This window comes from Ailuropoda melanoleuca, chromosome 1 (genome assembly GCF_002007445.2).
Source record: "Ailuropoda melanoleuca isolate Jingjing chromosome 1, ASM200744v2, whole genome shotgun sequence".
Taxonomy (NCBI): Eukaryota; Metazoa; Chordata; class Mammalia; order Carnivora; family Ursidae; genus Ailuropoda; species Ailuropoda melanoleuca.
The window spans coordinates 74,239,372-74,257,288 of record NC_048218.1 but is presented as its reverse complement, the minus strand read 5'-3'; the positions used below and the strand labels follow the sequence as shown (position 1 = coordinate 74,257,288).

General features: G+C 37.4%; 1 protein-coding gene across 7 annotated transcripts in view; it reads left to right on the top strand.

Annotated features, from left to right (window-relative positions):
- Positions 1–17,917, top strand: part of IL1RAP (interleukin 1 receptor accessory protein) — a 136,329-nt gene that overhangs the window by 90,201 nt on the left and 28,211 nt on the right. For all 7 annotated transcript variants that reach the window (XR_004625712.1, XR_004625710.1, XR_004625709.1 and 4 more), the window contains exons 5-8: positions 9,160–9,325; positions 11,518–11,589; positions 13,802–13,928; positions 16,185–16,333. Coding sequence is in view for 3 of the 7 variants with exons in the window: in XM_034661147.1 (XP_034517038.1) it covers positions 9,160–9,325; positions 11,518–11,589; positions 13,802–13,928; positions 16,185–16,333 (514 nt within the window). In the remaining 4 variants the exon portion in view is untranslated. The remainder of the gene's footprint in view (positions 1–9,159; positions 9,326–11,517; positions 11,590–13,801; positions 13,929–16,184; positions 16,334–17,917) is intronic.

The window sequence follows — 17,917 nt, the reverse complement described above, 5'->3', positions numbered from 1 at the left end:
ATTCTGGACCTGAGCAGTGCTTATGAAGGTATTTGCTTTATAATAATATTAACTTTATATATATATAATATATAAATACATAATATAAATATATAATATATAAATATATAATATATGAATATATAATACATAAATATATAGTATATAAATATATAATATATAAATATATAACATACATATTAACTTTATAAAATACAATAACATTATTATTTACAATAATACAATAACTCATACATACTTTGAGTGTTTTTTGTATATGTTTTATGCCATAATAAAATGATTAAGAGGAAGGGAGGGAAGGAGGTGAGAAAGAAAATGAGAGAGAGAGAGAAAGACTGATTTAAGATATATAACAACTAGTTGCAATGTATGGACCTTAATTAGATTGTGTTGCATTCAGACAAACTATAAAACAAGTTATGAGAAATTCTGAACGCAGACTATTAATAACACAATGAGCTATTAGTTTTTAAATTGTGATAATAGTACTATAGTTATGCTTGCAGAAGGTAAGGGTCTTGTCATTTGGAGATACACATAGAAATCTTTACAAGTAAAATTATATAATGTCTGTGATTTGCTCCACAATAATCTTGGGGTGCAGTGAGTGGGTGTAGATTAAATAAGACATATCCTGAATTTATACTTTTGAGGCTAGGCACAGGTGATCATTGTATATTCTATGATCATGGTGTTCCATAGTAGACAGCATAAAAAAATGATTAAAAGAATAATATTAACAATTTTACATCAATAAGTGTAATGCATTTTCCAATTTAAAAAATGTATCCTTCTATTTACCTGCAATTGAGTTCTCTCATCTCTAATCCTGCTCACTTTTTCTATACTTTGAATCCTCCATGGTCTGAAAAAAATTAATTTTATTTCTTTATTTATTCTATGTTTTTTTTTTCCTTTTTCTTGATGCATTACCTACTGGAATGTCCCCCTTTCTTTCTTTAGAACAGTTCAAATTCTACCACCTTCATGAAATGTTCTCTCTTCTCTCCTTCTAGAAATATTTTTCCCTAATATAATCCCACAGCTACTTATTTATGCCTATCTCCATGACACTTTTCACATCCTTTATTGTTTTACTGTCTTCCATATATACATTCAACAGCTGTTGAAGATCGATTGTATTTAATGCAATATGTCAGGGGTATGGGGGAACACAGTGATGAATGAGATATATGTCCTACCCTACATAGTTTCAAAAAGATCCCATAGTTTAATTCAGACAAGTTTATAAATAAGAATTCTTATTTTTATCAAAAAGTAGAATTCTAAGTTCCACAAGAGTGCCAAAGTGAGTTAATTGTTGCTTCTAAGAAGAAGGAGAAATGTACACTCCTGTACCCTATGAAATTTACTATTTCTTGAGGATAACGTTATAGCATACCCATCTATGTATCCTCAAAGACTTCCAGATTTTTGGTTTTCCTGGTTGGATGAATGTTGGTGCTATTACCCAAGATATGAAACAGCAGGGAAGGAGCAGGTTTGGGGGCAAGTAATGGGTTTTGATAATGTCATATGGAGTTAGAGATGTCTGTGAGACATCTAGGTAGCAGTGACCTGTAGGTCATGGCTACATGTGTATGCGTGTGGAGTTTAGAAGAAAAGTCAAAACTGGAGATCGGAGAATTGGATGCATCTGTATGATAGTTGAATCCCTTAAGAAGAAGACGAAGTACAGAATAAAATGATAAAGAAGGAAGGCTAAAGTCAAAATCTGGAGAGAATGTTCATGGACTGAATGAAAGCAAGAAACATAGAAAGAAGATCAAGAAAAAATGTTATAGCAGTGAAACCCAACAATGTTCAGGTGACTATGGCAGATACTCTACAATGTACATGTGACTAAAAGGACAACCAGTAACCAGACATCCTTTCTATTCTGTGATTCTGAAAAGGTTGCTATAGATGTGTGTTATGCTGCTTTTTATTTCTCCATCTTTGAGTAGTTGACCGACACCTTTAATCCAGAGTTCTGCAATCTTGGAAACAAAATCAGAGTTCTTGGCAGGGGGATTCTCCCATCACTGTATAGCAATGTTGACATTGCTTTCTATTTCCTATGTTCTGCAGTCACCCCCTGCATCTGCCTGGGTATATTGGCCCTCCTACAGTAGTTGTCTTTCCACTGTTATCAGCTGAATTCCGTACCTTGACATCGGAGAAATAGTTTCTTTTAGTAATAACTGCGAGAGTTAAGACACATTAATCAGTTCCAGCAAATTTGTTTTCCTCTTGGCAGAAGGTGAAAACTGATGAATTGAAAGAGGGAAGAGGAAACTAATATTTCTTGTATTTTCCTAGTAAAATACCTTGTACTGGGTACTTTATATGTTATATGTAATACCACATCCTTCGGTGTCGATATCATTAGGAACCAGAGGCTGAGAGAGGTTAGCAATAATAGCTGATGTTTACTGAGCACAGGAATTCTTCCAAATATTTTGATTATTTTAATTCTCTCAACATGAAGTAGGGTCTATCATTTTCTCCATTTTATCGTTAAGAAAACCCAAGTACAGAGTGGTTGAGAGTTTTTGCCTGAGTCCCAGAGCTGGGGGCCAAGATTTAACCCTATACAATCTATGTCAAGAGCCCATAGTTTTACATTATTTTATATAATTTACTGGAAACAATCCAGCCAGTAACGGGAGAATCTGGGATTTCAAGCCACTTTCATTGGACTCCAAAGCTTATATTCTTCAGAAATGATACAGCGAGGGTGCTCCAGTCTTTACTTCTGGAGCGTGAGGCCCTTTGAAGGGCAGAGCCATCTTTGGACACAGATTAGGTCACAAGGGAGACTGTGAGCCACACGGAGACCTGTGGATAGCTCACCCAGGGAAGTCAGAAGGGGCTCAGAAAACTGAGATTGGTGGGAACAGAAGTTTCTCTTTCAGAAATGCAGGAGAAATAGGACAGGCTTGAATTTTTCGTCTCTGCATGTCTTCTCTCCTGCTGTCTTCTGGATGGCAGAGTGTTCTTCAGTCTGGGCCCAGAATTCATAGTTCTCTAATTCAACAATCCTGTGAGTTAAATTGATGTTCAGTAAATGTTTGTCAAATGAGCCAGGTTTTGTTACTAGCCTGGAAAGCAAACCATGGTTCAGAAGTGATTTACTGAATTTCAAATAGCCAGCTTATAAAAGAACTTCTGGAACACAACACGTATATAAATTGGAGGCTGCCTGTTTATTCACATAGGGACTTCTGAGTGCATAGGTGTAAAGGCACAGGTTAAGTGTGATCTTGTTGTTATTGTTACTATCATTATTGGATTTACTCAGAGACTGAAGCTTTACAATATGGCGAGCCATCCTAACTTTCATACTACTCGATCGTTCCTTGTTCTTATTGTTGTAAGTGGGTATTTGAACATTTTTCTCCGGAGGCACTTGTAAAAACAAAAGCAAATTTTCCCTTCTTACTGAGGATCAGAGGAACCACCTTAGTGGGTGTTTTGGATATTACCTTTATAGCAGCTGCTGAAATGCTCTCAGCTGCTATTTAGCAAGATAGATATCATTCTGGATCTCAGTTTGCAAAATGATGGTTTTCCTTGTATTCAGTGTGATCATTAAAATTGGAATAATACCTCCATCTCTAATTTTCAGCATGAAGTTAATCAGAATTGGCCAGGTATTGTTTATAAATCTCTCAGAAAATTGAAAACCTTTGCTTTTCCTGACAGAATGTCATCAGGAAAACATTTCTGAAAGAATGCCAGGCTTGGCCTTCTTTTTGGCATGGCACGTGTTGTTAAGTTAGTCCAAGGTATATGTACTAGACTTTATTTCAAGGTGCTTGTTTCAATCTGATCTGACATCTTAGTTTGGTTATCTCTTTCCTTTCTCTATAGTCCCAATGTAGTGATTTTTAACCTTTGGTATAGAGGAAGTATGTATCATATTTTATTTCCAAGCCATATACATTGAATTCTATATATGCGTATATACACATAGCATTTTACATATAGTTTCAGGGCTTCTGAGGAGTTAAGGTACGTCCTTTAAACTTAAACCCCATTCAAGTATCTGTGAAGCCTTGAAGCTGACTTAGGCTGAATGAATCACCCACTCTGTATTTTGATACCACTTAAATTATACCTCATATTCATTACTGTAATGTTTGCATTTCTCTCTCCTGTACTGGGTAGTGACCACTCTCTTTCTAACCTTGGATAACAAGCACAGAGCACAAAACGGAGCCAATATACTTTGTATTTAGGAATTGATTCAATAATTGAATGAATTGGACTGGACTGATAAATTCCATGGGAATAAGGGCCATTTCTGTTTTTATTGTCTACTGTATGCCCAGCTCCTAACACAGTACCTGTCACATGGAAGGGATTTTGTAAGTATTTGTTGCGTAAACATTGGATGATGTAGTTCTGAAGTTCATCGGAAGTGACTGGCACATAGAACTCTTATAAGACTTTGTAAACAAGTGTGATGCATTTCATAGCAACTTAATCTTCCATGCAAAAATGTCAATAGATATTTGTAACTATTCTAATGTCATATCTCAAACTCTTTGTATCCTCACTCAGTTTCCCTGCTCATCCTATAATTCCCCCGTTCCAGGTGTTACAATTCTTGTATTCATCTTCTTGTTATCATGTGCAATGTGCATACCGCTTGAACTTTCAACTCCGTGTCTTGTGTCTTTCCTTCTCTCATTCATATTTCTGACCTACAACACAGAGTATTGAGCATTTCCCATGTGCCAAGTATTGGGCAAGTTGCTGCCCATGTGGATAACAGTACTCATTCGCCCCTCGCTTGCCCCTGGGAGTAAGTTTTCTAGAGAAGAAAGAAGCATGAAAAGAGATCACTATAATAAAGTTGGTTAAGGACAAACACAGAGGGCAAAATGCTATAACAGTGTAGAGGATTTTTTTTTAAGGTTTTATTTATTTATTTATTTATTTATTTATTATTTATTTTATTTACTTATTCACCTATTTATTTATTTACTTGTCAGTGAGAGAGCACAAGCAGGGGGAGCTACAGGCAGAGGGAGAAGCAGGCTCCCCACTGAGTAAGGAGCCCAAAGCAGGATTCGATCCCAAGACCCTGGGTTCCTGACCTGAGCCAAAGGCAGATGCTTAAGCAACTGAGCCACCCGGGTGTCCCCTGTAGGGGATTTTTTTCACATTTTTCCCTGTGCCGAGAGTGCCAGTCTCCCACATCTCCCTTCCTCCCACATAGTTGGTAATATTCTACTTGCCCTTTAACAATCTAGCCCACATCTTTCTTCTCCAGGAAGTTTTTCTAAATGTTTTCTGTTTAATCTTTTCCCCCCACTCCCCTCTCCCCAATATGCTTCTCATAGTATTTGTTGCAGTTCTCCACTAGACAGCATACCTCTAGGTCAAGAACTATACCATTTCCATTCTTGTGCCCTCATATAGTTCTTTAAAAGTTGTAGGTTTATCAAATGAAAATATTTGTCCTTTTTCAGTCACGACATTCCCCCACTCACACCCCACACTTCAGCACATGATTTATTTCCTCCCAAAGATCTCAAAATCATTTCTTGTGCTATTCTTTACCTATATATTGTGGTAGGTTGCCATGGCTACCACTATGTATTAGAAAATGTTCTCCTGTCGAACTTCTCTCTTTTGAATTCAAAATGAGGAACTGATTGGTCAACGAAGTGGATGACTCATTTTCTAGTCAGACAAGTGTTTACTTCACAGCGGAAATCAACTTACCATTAACCATTTCTCATATTTGGACACGTCTTTTTTTCCTTTGGCTATCTAGATTTTTATTCATATCTTTTTTTTTTCTGGATTCCAAAGAAATAATTTTGATATCTCCAGTATTTATTTTTAAGAATACTTTATTGTGTTTAAAAAACATACTGTGTGTCTCAGGCACATGTGTCAAAGGGTCTAGAGATGCACCTGCTTTTAAGAAAAAGAGTTTATCACACACGATAGGCTAAAGTTAATGGTTATTTAGAGTTCACCAATGCCCCAGAGCCACCCCTACCATGCACATGCACACTTAGAATGTCAAATATTTATTTCATATCCTTTTCCAACATGCTATAGGTCTAATAACTTTGAAATGGCTTTTTATTTCTTTTCTTGTTACTGCTTTTAGTTAAAACCAGTTAATTTAAATTTTTTGAAGGGTCAGCTTTTTCTGAATAGTAGATTAGAGTGGAAACTTTCCCATTGATTCTTGTGGAATATTCCTTAATTTGAAATATTTTTTCTAGACAAAGCAGCTCCAAGAAAAACCTGTCCCTGGCCTACATTTTTGTCCTTTATGGAAAGAAGAGAAAATCTCACAAGAAAGCATACTTATACCATTGACGCACAGGACCACTGAATACCCTTAAGCATATCTAGCCCAAATTTCAAGTTCATGTTCATGGGTTTGGTTAAAAGGAAGAAAAAGAGAGAGCTAGCAAGAGATCATCACATACCTATTTTGTACCATTTTCCTTGCTATTTAGATGTGTCTGATTCTATTTCTCTGTTCATGATAAGTCCATAAGAGTTGACCCTTCACTTTATTCAATGCTATATTCTCAGAACCTCAAACAATGGCTGGCACATGGTTTATGATTAATACTCAAGGGTGAATGAACTAATAAGTGAATGAATGCAAAGGTTTGAGTTACTTCATATTTGTAGCACATACTGTGAATCCTAAAACAAATGTGTTTTAAAAAAATTTTTACATAAATGATGCTTGATAAGTCAAAACAATAACTTTCCTTCAGTACATTCTTGAGAAGTGCTCTTGACAAGTGCAGTACTAATTGTTAACTCCTTTTTTTTTAAAGATTTTGTTTATTTATTCGACAGAGATAGAGACAGCCAGTGAGAGAGGGAACACAAGCAGGGGAAGTGGGAGAGGAAGAAGCAGGCTCATAGCAGAGGAGCCTGATGTGGGGCTCGATCCCATAACGCCGAGATCACGCCCTGAGCCTAAGGCAGACGCTTAACCGCTGTGCCACCCAGGCGCCCCCTAATTGTTAACTGCTTATCCTGAACAGTATGCTTTTCCAGTTTATCACTAATTGTGGGAATCCACCTCATAGAAGCGATAGAGCCATAGCACACTATTAACACTGGGACTGGCCCAGGTGTGCCATATGTACAGGACCACAGGACAGGGTAGGGAGACAGTGTCAGGTGCGATTAAAAGTAAAGGCCTCAAAACAGGTAGATCTGGACTTAATTTTAGCTCCGACACTACCTAGCTCCACGACGTTGACAATCACTTAACCTTTTTAGGCCTTTATATCTTCATCTATAAAATGGGCATAAGAACATTCCAAACTTAGTAAGTTTGGAATAAGGGTCAGATGGGATAATGGAGTACATGTAAATACGTGTGTCCATGCAATTTTTCCAGTCCAACCAACTCCCAAGGAGAGGTGTTCATTCTTAGTTAAGAAGCTAGTGAAAAACCTTTGTTCATCTGTCTGGAAAACTGAGTTTTAGCTTTCTCTGTGTTATCTACAATGCCTCTTTGTCTGTCTCATTATTATTTTTTTCCACCTATAAAACTAGAGCATATTTAGTCTGATCTGTCTACTTCATGGGGATTTAAGAACAGCGAAGCTAACAAATGAGAGAAGAAAATAGCTTTGAACTGTTTAAATGAAAGGTGCCGCAAAAATCAAATAGAGTTCTATAGATAGTCTAAACTCAATTTAAACCAAATCTGACATAAATTCATTATAAGAGTACAGGTCTCTGTGGCCTTATACTCTGTGATAACCTCAGAGCATTGGAATATTTTGCTGATGTGACAAGTGTCTAGAAACACTGCTTACCGGAACAGGATAAATTGCATTCAGAAAGTAACTGAGCATATAACAGCTTCCTCTTGATGCTCATTTCCATGAATCAAAAGTGTAGTGATATTCTTAAAAGACATAGTTCCTATGACAAAGAATTGCAAAATATGCCACTCAGTGTAACTGTCATATTTCAAAACACATGCTCCAGGAATTGAAGTAAGAAAAACTTACGTATTCAAGAATCAAAGTTAAATATGTAAATACAGTAAATCTAAAGTACAAGCCAATAATCATCTCCCTGAATTTTCAAGATCTAAAAGACCTTAGACATAACCCAGTCCATTTTTGTCACAGATTATTGATTTTTTTTAAAGAAAAACAGAAGTTTTTCTAAAAGTAAATGTTCCACATACAATTTTGTCAGAGTTGATATATGTTTTTTCTTTGAGAGGAAAAAAATAAATAAAACAACATAAGCCCATTAGTAGGGCTCAGAGAGCCAGAAGAGGATTCCAGTTATGTTGAATGAGATACTTCAATCTCCAAATTTTACAAATCAGCAGAAGTATATAAAAATATAAATTGTAGTAGAAAGAAATGTAACTCTTGGTAAGACTCATAAAATATCTTTTAGTTTTAGATTCTGAAGTCTGTAATATTTGATTATTTAAAAAAATGGGATAAGTAGAAGGAAAACCCAAAACTGTTCGGGAGTGACAGAATGATTCAACAAAGCCAAGGAGAACGCTGAAACCAGGGGCTCCTCGGTGGCTCAACCAGTTAAGTGTCTGCCTTCAGCTCAGGTCAGGATGCCAGGGTCCTGGGATTGAGCCCTTTGGCTTCCTGTTCAGTGGGGAGCCTGCTTCTCCTTCTGCCCCTCCCCCACCCCCCTGCTCCATTGTGCTCTCGCTCTCAAATATATAAATAAAATATCAAAAAAAGGGGGGGGAACCCCCAAACACAACAACAACAAATAAATGTGGAAAAATGAAAAATAAGCATTTCTTAAATTGCACGTGAACTTTCTTAAGTTGCCTTAGTTGTTTTTCAAAACTTTAACCTTGTTTAACTATTAACATGGGATTTCCAAAATTCAAATACGGGATCCTGAGACAGGAAGCCTGTGCTTTTGTATCTATATCACAATTCAGAAGTCCTATTTTCCTTTTGCAGGAAGTATAATGAAACTTCACATTCATTCTTTGCAAAAACATCGTCAAATACTTGACAAAAATAGTTTGTCAAAGGTACAGCCAGCATAGATATTTGTACGTTCTGTGCAAAATTAGATGTGTGTGTATATGCATTTGTATATTTTCTGTGCCTGTATCTAAATACTGAACATCTTTGCTTTTACTTCTTCTAGGGCTGTCAGAAAATACAGAACTTTAACAATGTGATACCCGAAGGCTTGAACTTGAGTTTTCTCATAGCCTTGGTTTCGAACAATGGAGATTACACTTGTGTTGTTACATATCCAGAAAATGGGCGTACCTTCCATCTCACTAGGACTCTGACTGTAAAGGTGGTAGGTAAGCATGATTTTTAAAGGCACACAACAAAAATGCATTAACTCTGTTTTGGCTCTTGATAGTTAATTACAAACAAGTGTGTCCATTCTATGAGAAAAAAGGTTTATCTTTTTATGTTCATTGCACTATCCCGAGAGCCATAGCAGTTCCACATACAGAGTAGGGATTCGATAACTATTGGTCTACTGAACGAATGAATGAATGAATGAATATGTGAATGAATGAAGGCAGTTTGGGGAGTGAAAAGAGTGCCAGAGGAATCTGTGTTCAGCTTGCACCCTTGCCATTTATTAGCAATATGACTTTGATCAGGGTCTGAGTCTCCTTATCTGTACTCTGGGACTAAGAGTACCTAACATTCAGTAGAGCTGAGAACATTAGAAGTAATACGCATGCTAGTCAAGTTCCAGGCAAACAGAGAAACTCAATGAATTAAGTAGTTAATATTATTGTTAAAAAAAGCATATTTGAATTAAAAAGTGGAAAGGGCAATGTCCAGGCAGCGTCAAAAGCCTTCTATCAAACCCAAAAATCAAGAGAACCAGTGTCAGCATTTAGGGGAAAGCCCTAAATACCACTGTGCCCATGATACTAAAAATGAGAGCATATCAGAGTGAGGATTTTTCATGCCCCATCTTTTCACAGATGGAAACATCGAGCCCAATAACACAGAGTAACCTGTTTAGAGATGCTCTTTGAGTTCGTGTAAGAAGTGATTCCAACTCTCAGGTTTCTGATTCTTGGTTCAGGACTTTCTCTCCTAGTCTGACACCAGATTCAGCATTTTTAAGGGCTCTAACATAACGGTTGAAATAAAATTCAAATTGAAAAATTTTGTAATTACCTCTCCTCTTCATCTGCCTACTTTTGGAATAATGCTAAGCTGGGAACTAATTCAGAAGAAAAATCAGACTAAATTTAGAACTTAACATGAATGGACTTTAAAAGCCAAATGAATAATCTAACCTTAAATTCAACTTGGCAATTGTTTCTGATACAGATACTTAAATGTATCCCTTTTTGGGAAGGTGAGAGCAGGCATGCTTGGTCACCTTAATTTATAGATAGAGAAGTTGATAGACACTGATGTGGGGTAGGGTTCTTATTCCAACTTTAAGCAACACAAGCTTGTTTTTAAAGCTGTGAAGTACTGAGTACTTATTATATACCAGTATGATATTTTAATATGCATTACTTCATTTAATATGCATGACTTAATTTAATCCTTCTAATGAATCTGTGTGGTGAGTTTAATTATCCTCATTTTAGAGGTGAGGAAAATTAGCTTTCCAAAGATTAAGCAAAAAACCAGAATCATATGGTTAGCATATGACCAGGTAAGGATAAGAGCCTGGTTGTTAAATCTTTGAAGCGTCTACTCTTGAACACTATCCTATAAAACCCCTTCAGGGTATTTTTCTTTCAATTTAGAAATACAGAATGTTATAAAGAGCAGCAATCCTATGAACGAGCAGTCAACTGCCACAGGCATCGGATAGACTGATGTCCTGGTCTCACAATTGTGGTTTTGAATTTTCCATTTACTAATTCATTGATTTAATATTTACTTCTTTAACCAGGTCCCATAGTAGACACCCTGGGGATGTTCTGGAGAAATATGTAGAAAAAAAACAATTGAGGAAGACATGAAAACCATTTATTTTATCGTATGAGAAGGGTATTTTCTGTAAGCTTTGGAAAGCAAAAGCAACCAGTGCTTTTAACCAGTAAATGTCCAATCCTGAAATGTGGAGGGTACTTAGTATGTTATGTTTGTCTCTTTGCTGGTTCGAAAATGAATGAAATGTTGTACATGACTCTACATTGAGCTGTGGGCCCTGCGGGAAGAATTGACAAACTGTGCCAGGAAGTTGGGCAAAACTTTACAAAAGAGCAGCTCTTAGAAATGGGTTATGAGCGGCGCCTGGGTGGCACAGCGGTTAAGCGTCTGCCTTCGGCTCAGGGCGTGATCCCGACGTTGTGGGATCGAGCCCCACATCAGGCTCCTCTGCTGTGAGCCTGCTTCTTCCTCTCCCACTCCCCCTGCTTGTGTTCCCTCTCTCGCTGGCTGTCTCTATCTCTGTCAAATAAATAAATAAAATCTTAAAAAAAAAAAAAAGAAATGGGTTATGAGAGATGAGGGCTACACGATTTAACGTCATCTCCCTTTTGTTTCTTCCTCTCTAAAACAGGCTCTCCAAAAGACGCGTTGCCTCCTCAAATCTATTCACCCAATGATCTTGTGGTCTACGAGAAAGAACCAGGTAATTATAGCTGTGCCTCTTAATTTCAGTTCAATTCTCTTAATGACAAGGAATAAAATGTCATTTAAGTTAATGCACGCAAATAGAGGGCTTTTGTAAGGAAACACATGAATCGAAACTGAAATGTCCTCAGAAACCAAGGCAGCCCTGGGGGTTAGCTCCTCTGTCATGGATCTCTCACGCATCTCTGGGATTCTCAGCTTCTCTCCACAGCTGCTCCCTTCTTCCCCTGCAGTGGCTCCCCTCTCCTGATTAGTGATTTCTGTCTGATGTACACGTTAGCTTGCACGCAGTTTGGGTTTGCCAAGGCTGTGATATGAGCACAAGACATCCTTTAAGCTTCTGCTCCTCTGCGGAGGGGCAGGGGTTGGAGCTCGGAGGCGAGACTGAATTTAATGGGTTAACAACTGGTAGAACTAGTACACCCTGATCAGAACACTATGGAATGTTTCCTATGGCTGTCTGGGTCTCCTTTTAGTTTTTTTTAGTTTTCATAATTTTCCATTCTGTACAAAATTCATTTGCGACTGGACGAATAAGGCATCGCTTGCTATTCTTCTTGCTCAAAACCTCCCACAGTTAAACTGAAAACAGAGAAAATCCTACCATTTTCTGTATTGTCTCCTTTACAATAAGCTCTCTCTAAACCCAATGAAAGGTGTAAAAGAACATATTTTTAAAATGTACTGCAGATAACAGAGGTCGTGATCAAATGTAGGGAGGGCACAGTGATGCCCTCCCCAAACTAAGATAAGATTTGAAATAGCGAGCTGCCTGTAAAGAAGACAAAGAACACACAAACGGGTCTAATGGACCAAATATCCTGGAATTCGTAGTGGCATTGTATAGTAATATGAACATTCATCCTGCTATCGGGGTAAACCCTTACTAATGCTCTAGTATGTTTCATCTCCCTATCCTATGGTTACAGAATCTACGTACAGGTTACCTTGCTGTGTATTAATATAGAAACTGGAAGGGAAATTGCAGGAATCATGCATTAGAAGAGGGGATGGGGTAGGACCACTCAGTGAGACAAACTTGCTTTCACATTTGGATGACAGTATAATTTGTCATCTCAACCCGCACACTTTTTGAGAGTGAAAGCAGTTGATATCAATAACTAACTAAGGAAAGCAAGCGTAGAACAGAGCTGTCCTGGGCAAACTAGAATGAAAGTCCGTCTGGGTCAACTTGTGGTCTGCTGCTTATTAACAATTTCATGTAGGAATGGCATTTAACATCTTTAAGCCTTAGTTTTCACATGAATTTAAAAAAATACCTCATGGGGCGCCTGGGTGGCACAGCGGTTAAGTGTCTGCCTTCGGCTCAGGGCGTGATCCCGGCGTTGTGGGATCTAGCCCCACATCAGGCTCCTCTGCTATGAGCCTGCTTCTTCCTCTCCCACTCCCCCTGCTTGTGTTCCCTCTCTCACTGGCTGTCTCTCTCTGTCAAATAAATAAATAAAATCTTTAAAGAAAAAATTTAAAAAATAAAAATAAAGAAATACCTCATAGTATTTTGTTAAAATTAAGTAAGATCACTAGTAAGTATGAAAACTTAGCACAGTGAATTATATAAATTTCTTAGTGAGGGTGTTGTTGTTCTCCTTATTTTTATCATTTTCTGCCTGGAGATCCTCTTGACCACATGTTCCATCTCAGGAAGATAACATAGATTTGTTATTCATAAATATTAGTATTTATAAACATATAAATATTTCCATTATATGTATGTAGGTAAATTGTCTTTAGACTTATTGATTATACCCTAATAACCTGAGCATTTCAAGATCTAGCCTGTCCCTCAGTCTCAGCACTGCCCCATCTTTTCTGGGCCAAACACCAAAGGTCTAGAGAAACTCTCCTTAGTCACTGTTCGTGAGGGAACTAACAAAGGGTAAGAGTAGTCCATGGAAGTTTAGGGCTAAAAAGGACGTTTTCAGAGCCTCTTTGAACAAGGACTGCCATGGAACAGCATATATGGAATGTATAAAAAGATGGTCATTCTGGAAATTTTATATAAAACTGCTGTACTTCTTTTCTTGGTTTGTTTCTTTTGCAGTGAAGTATGGTACATTACTATGGTCAGCCACTTAAAAATTACTCAGAAGTAGAGTTTGAAGTACTTTTACAGCTTCTGATTAGTCACAGGGCGAAACCAGTATAGCCATGTGAAGGTTACACACTGATGGGTTAACTTGTTTTTTTAGGAGAGGAGCTACTCATCCCCTGTACAGTCTATTTTACTTTCCTGAAGGACGCTCGCAATGAAGTTTGGTGGACCATTGACGGAAAAAAGCCAGACGACACCAATATTGATGTAACTGTTAATGAAAGGTACCATTGGCTCAGACACAGGGTGATCCATGCTTGTCCCTCAGTTGAATGCCCTCTGGGGTATACTAATCATTGAAAGTAAAAACTCTGACTTTGGCCCATCATTACCAAAATTCTGCAAGATTTTCAAGTCTTTAGTGGCTGCATCCCAAAGCAGGATTACTGGACTTGCTATTCAAGACCCAGATACCTTCTGATGATCACACATTCATGATTCCCACTTGAAAGGAGATGGGATGCATAGCACACATGAATGAGAGGCCATAGTATAGGGTTCTGAATACATGAAAGCTGGTCAGTGTGGCCCCGTTCTTTTCTTTCTCAAGTCTGAATTCTAGACCTCCGTATATTTCCAATCTTACTCCTCATTCTTAACTCACATAGCATGCATGTCACATTTATAACTGATAATTATTATTTTTTAAAATATTGACTAAATACATTCACATTCTTTAAATTTTATTTTTAACGTGGATGAGGTGGTAATATAGCCCACTCTTAAAATAACAAGCTGGGTCATTTTATTTCTAAATAAATATAACTTTTTGTGAAGGGGGGTTGGGTTGATAAGGAAGAAAATATGGGTCTTTGAAGACAAAAGATCCTTTTGTAAATGAAGCACACAACTGCAAGACAACAATTGGTTCATGGCAATAATAAATAAAAATTAGCAGCCGACCAACTACATGACAAAGTGGTTCTAAGACCGTAAGCCTTAACGTGATGTGCAAAGAGATCTCTGGCTACATGAACTTCTAGGATTCAAAAGATATATCATTCCTCATGGTAAACTCAGACTTTGTGCAGAAGTTATAAGATGTCTACTTTACATCAAGTGCTAGGCAAGATACTGTGTCCCTAACTGAGTAGATTTTATCAGAGTAAGAGTGATAGAGCAGAAATTTCAATATATTGTGATAAATGCAGTGACTGGAGAGTATTGGATGTTATCGGAAGCTTTGGTTGAGAATTCCGGTCAGTTTTAGGGGATTAGGCAGTGCTTCTCAGATGGCACAGTACCTAAATAAAGATTTGAAGGATGAGTAGAAATAAACTAAGTGAAGAAATAGAAAGAATGTTCCTGGTAAAAGGAACACCATGTGCAATGGCTGGAATTTAGAGAAGCAGCAAATATTTAAATGTACAGAAGGAGTCTCTTGAAATTGGAGCAGTGTTTACAGAAGGTATAGATTAAAGATGTGGCTGGAGGCACAGAGGGGGAGTTATTGATCACTTCAGGAACTCTGAACAGCGTGGTTCCTATCCTCATAAGAGTAACGAATGAATGATAATGAAAGTCACGCTGTCCATCCTCACTGCTCCTCCAGAGTGGAGCCGTGCAGTTCAGTTCAGGCTAAACCCATCACAACCCTTGACCAACTTCTCATGACTGACAGTCAGCCTCATTAGAAGGAGAGCCTGGATGTCAGCTATAGGAGAGAGATTTTGTTTTCTCTTTGGAGCAAGTAGTTCCAAGGGATTTTTAATCTTGGTCTTGGACCCAAAACACTTGATGTCTGACATGCTGAGATTTGGATGTATTTATTTTCATAAAGATGGCTTGCTTTGAGATATCTCTTCTTTTTATATGTTAGGATTTAACCTAGGGAGTTTCAGGCTTTTTATTGAAATTTTCTACCTGTGTTCAAAATCTAAGCTTTGGGAATCCCTGAAATGCATGGACTATTGCTGAGGATGGTGATAATAGCCTATGTGAATATTTATGAAGTATTGTTCTAAGACTTACCCATTGACATTCACAACACTCAGAGTTCTTGAATAAGTCAATACGTGTAATGCACTGTGTAGGCATTGCTACTTACATCTCTTTCAAAGGAGGAATTTGAGATTTGGAAGGATTAGATACTGTGCCCAAAGATCTAGCCAGTAAGTGGCAAAGCTTGGATCAAAACCCAGATGGATCTGGCCTCAGAAACTTATCTCTACACTGATACAGAATACTGTCTCAGAAGTTTGTGGGAAGGAGAAATTTTGCCCTGAAAAGAGATCTGCTGTACGTTGCCAGCAATGGGATTTGATCTAGAACTGGGATTGTGTGTCGTATAGAAGGTAAAGAATGGCTCTGACATCTAAAAGCTATCCTCCCTTTGTAACCATTGGATCTCAGGCAACACACCTCATGCCCCTTCTGGTCGCCCTCACCTGGGGGCTCTGGTTATCTCCTTGTCTGATTCACATGCAGCACATGACCCTGCGGTCTCATTCACGCTTTGATTTTCGTTCCCCTCTTTCTAGTGTAAGTTTGACTGCAACCGAAGATGAAACAAGAACTCAGATTTTGAACATCAAAAAAGTTACTGCTGAGGATCTCAAGCGCAACTATGTCTGTCATGCTAGAAATGCCAAAGGGGAGGTTGACAAAGCAGCCAAGGTGAAACAGAAAGGTAATGGATGCACTCAGCAGATGAGTCCGTGAACTCCAAATGTAACAATGTGGTGAATAAGGAAAATGAGGAGACAGTGCTCCAGCACCTAGCACATCTGGCACATAGTAATGAATCAAAGGTGAATTGAAAAATCTTGAGGGAAAGTTTCCATCTATGTGAAGACACTCGAAATACTGTTTCTTATACTTTTAGTAACTTAGTGCCCAAATATGGCCCCAAAATCCATATGATTATGAAAATGAGGCATAATTTTATATCAGTATAGTCATGAAAAATGAAAAATAAAGAAAATATTTAAAGCTTCCAAAGATATAATAAAACTGGTGGAGTGGCATATAATTGGTGGATTGTAAAGACCCTGTTAGAAATCATTGATGGCAGAGTTCAAGAGTCATAAAAATGACCATACCATATGACTTAATACTTTTGGAATTTTTCCTGAACAAATAACAGAAAGAGAATTATGTACCCATCACTATTCTTAGAAGCATTATCTATAGTAATGAAACATTATAAATAGCAACCATTTAATTATATTCAAGCAGTTAAGTAAAATATAAAACATTTCTTCTCAAAAATGTAATTTTAAAACGATTTTAAATACTATGTATCATTATTCAAACAGATTTATAACATACCACTAGCCACAATTGCTAAAATGGAAATTATTTAAACTATGACTTGAAGTAATGAAAGAAGATTTCTATGTTGATATTACTAATTTTTTCCACAATAAATAAAAGTGATAAAGCTCTCTTGTGTGAGGTGCTGCTACTGAAACAGAGTGTGTCTAAAATTATCTTTGGGTCTCCCACCTAACACAGAACCCCAGACAATTAATCCCTTCAAGAATGTGTTTCAATGACTTAGAGAAAGATAATGATGATTTATCACACATGCACTCACGTCATTCAGAATCATCATGGATCCTTGTGTCAGACAGAGCCTATAATATTTATGCCAAAAGTTAAAAAGAAGAAATCAATTCATAGCTATTACGTTTTGCAGTGGGATTTAAACCCCTTTTTCAATGTGGATGCAAACATAGGCTTCACCTTAACATTTCATTATAATTTAGAAAGTGAAAAGCAAAGTCCTGAAGTCTATATGCCACTTAAGCCTTAGTGGATTGGTTCTCATTGCTTCTGCTCCTCAGAAGCCAGTGGAAAGCAGCAAGACTGAACCAAATAATATAAGGCAGTTTCCCCAAGTTGGTTCCTCAGAACACTACTAGGACTCTTTATAGTACTGCAATTCATTATTTGTACTCTAGACTCAGATGGACTGTGTCGGAATCCTGGTTTCTGTGCATCCTAACTCTGTGATCTTGAAAAAATCACTTAACCTCTCTGAGCTTCAATTTCTTTATATTTAAGGTAGGCAAATGCTACCACTGTCTCATAAGATTCTTTTACAGTACTCAGCACAATTACTGGCCTATATACATATATACTAAGTGCTCAACAAATATTAAGTCTGCTCATTATTTCCACAAAATTTTCACAGGTGTTATTCGACAAAGGCTTTTGCAGGAAATAAAGTATCATTAAAGGCTAAGTTAAACAAAATCAATCAAGTTAT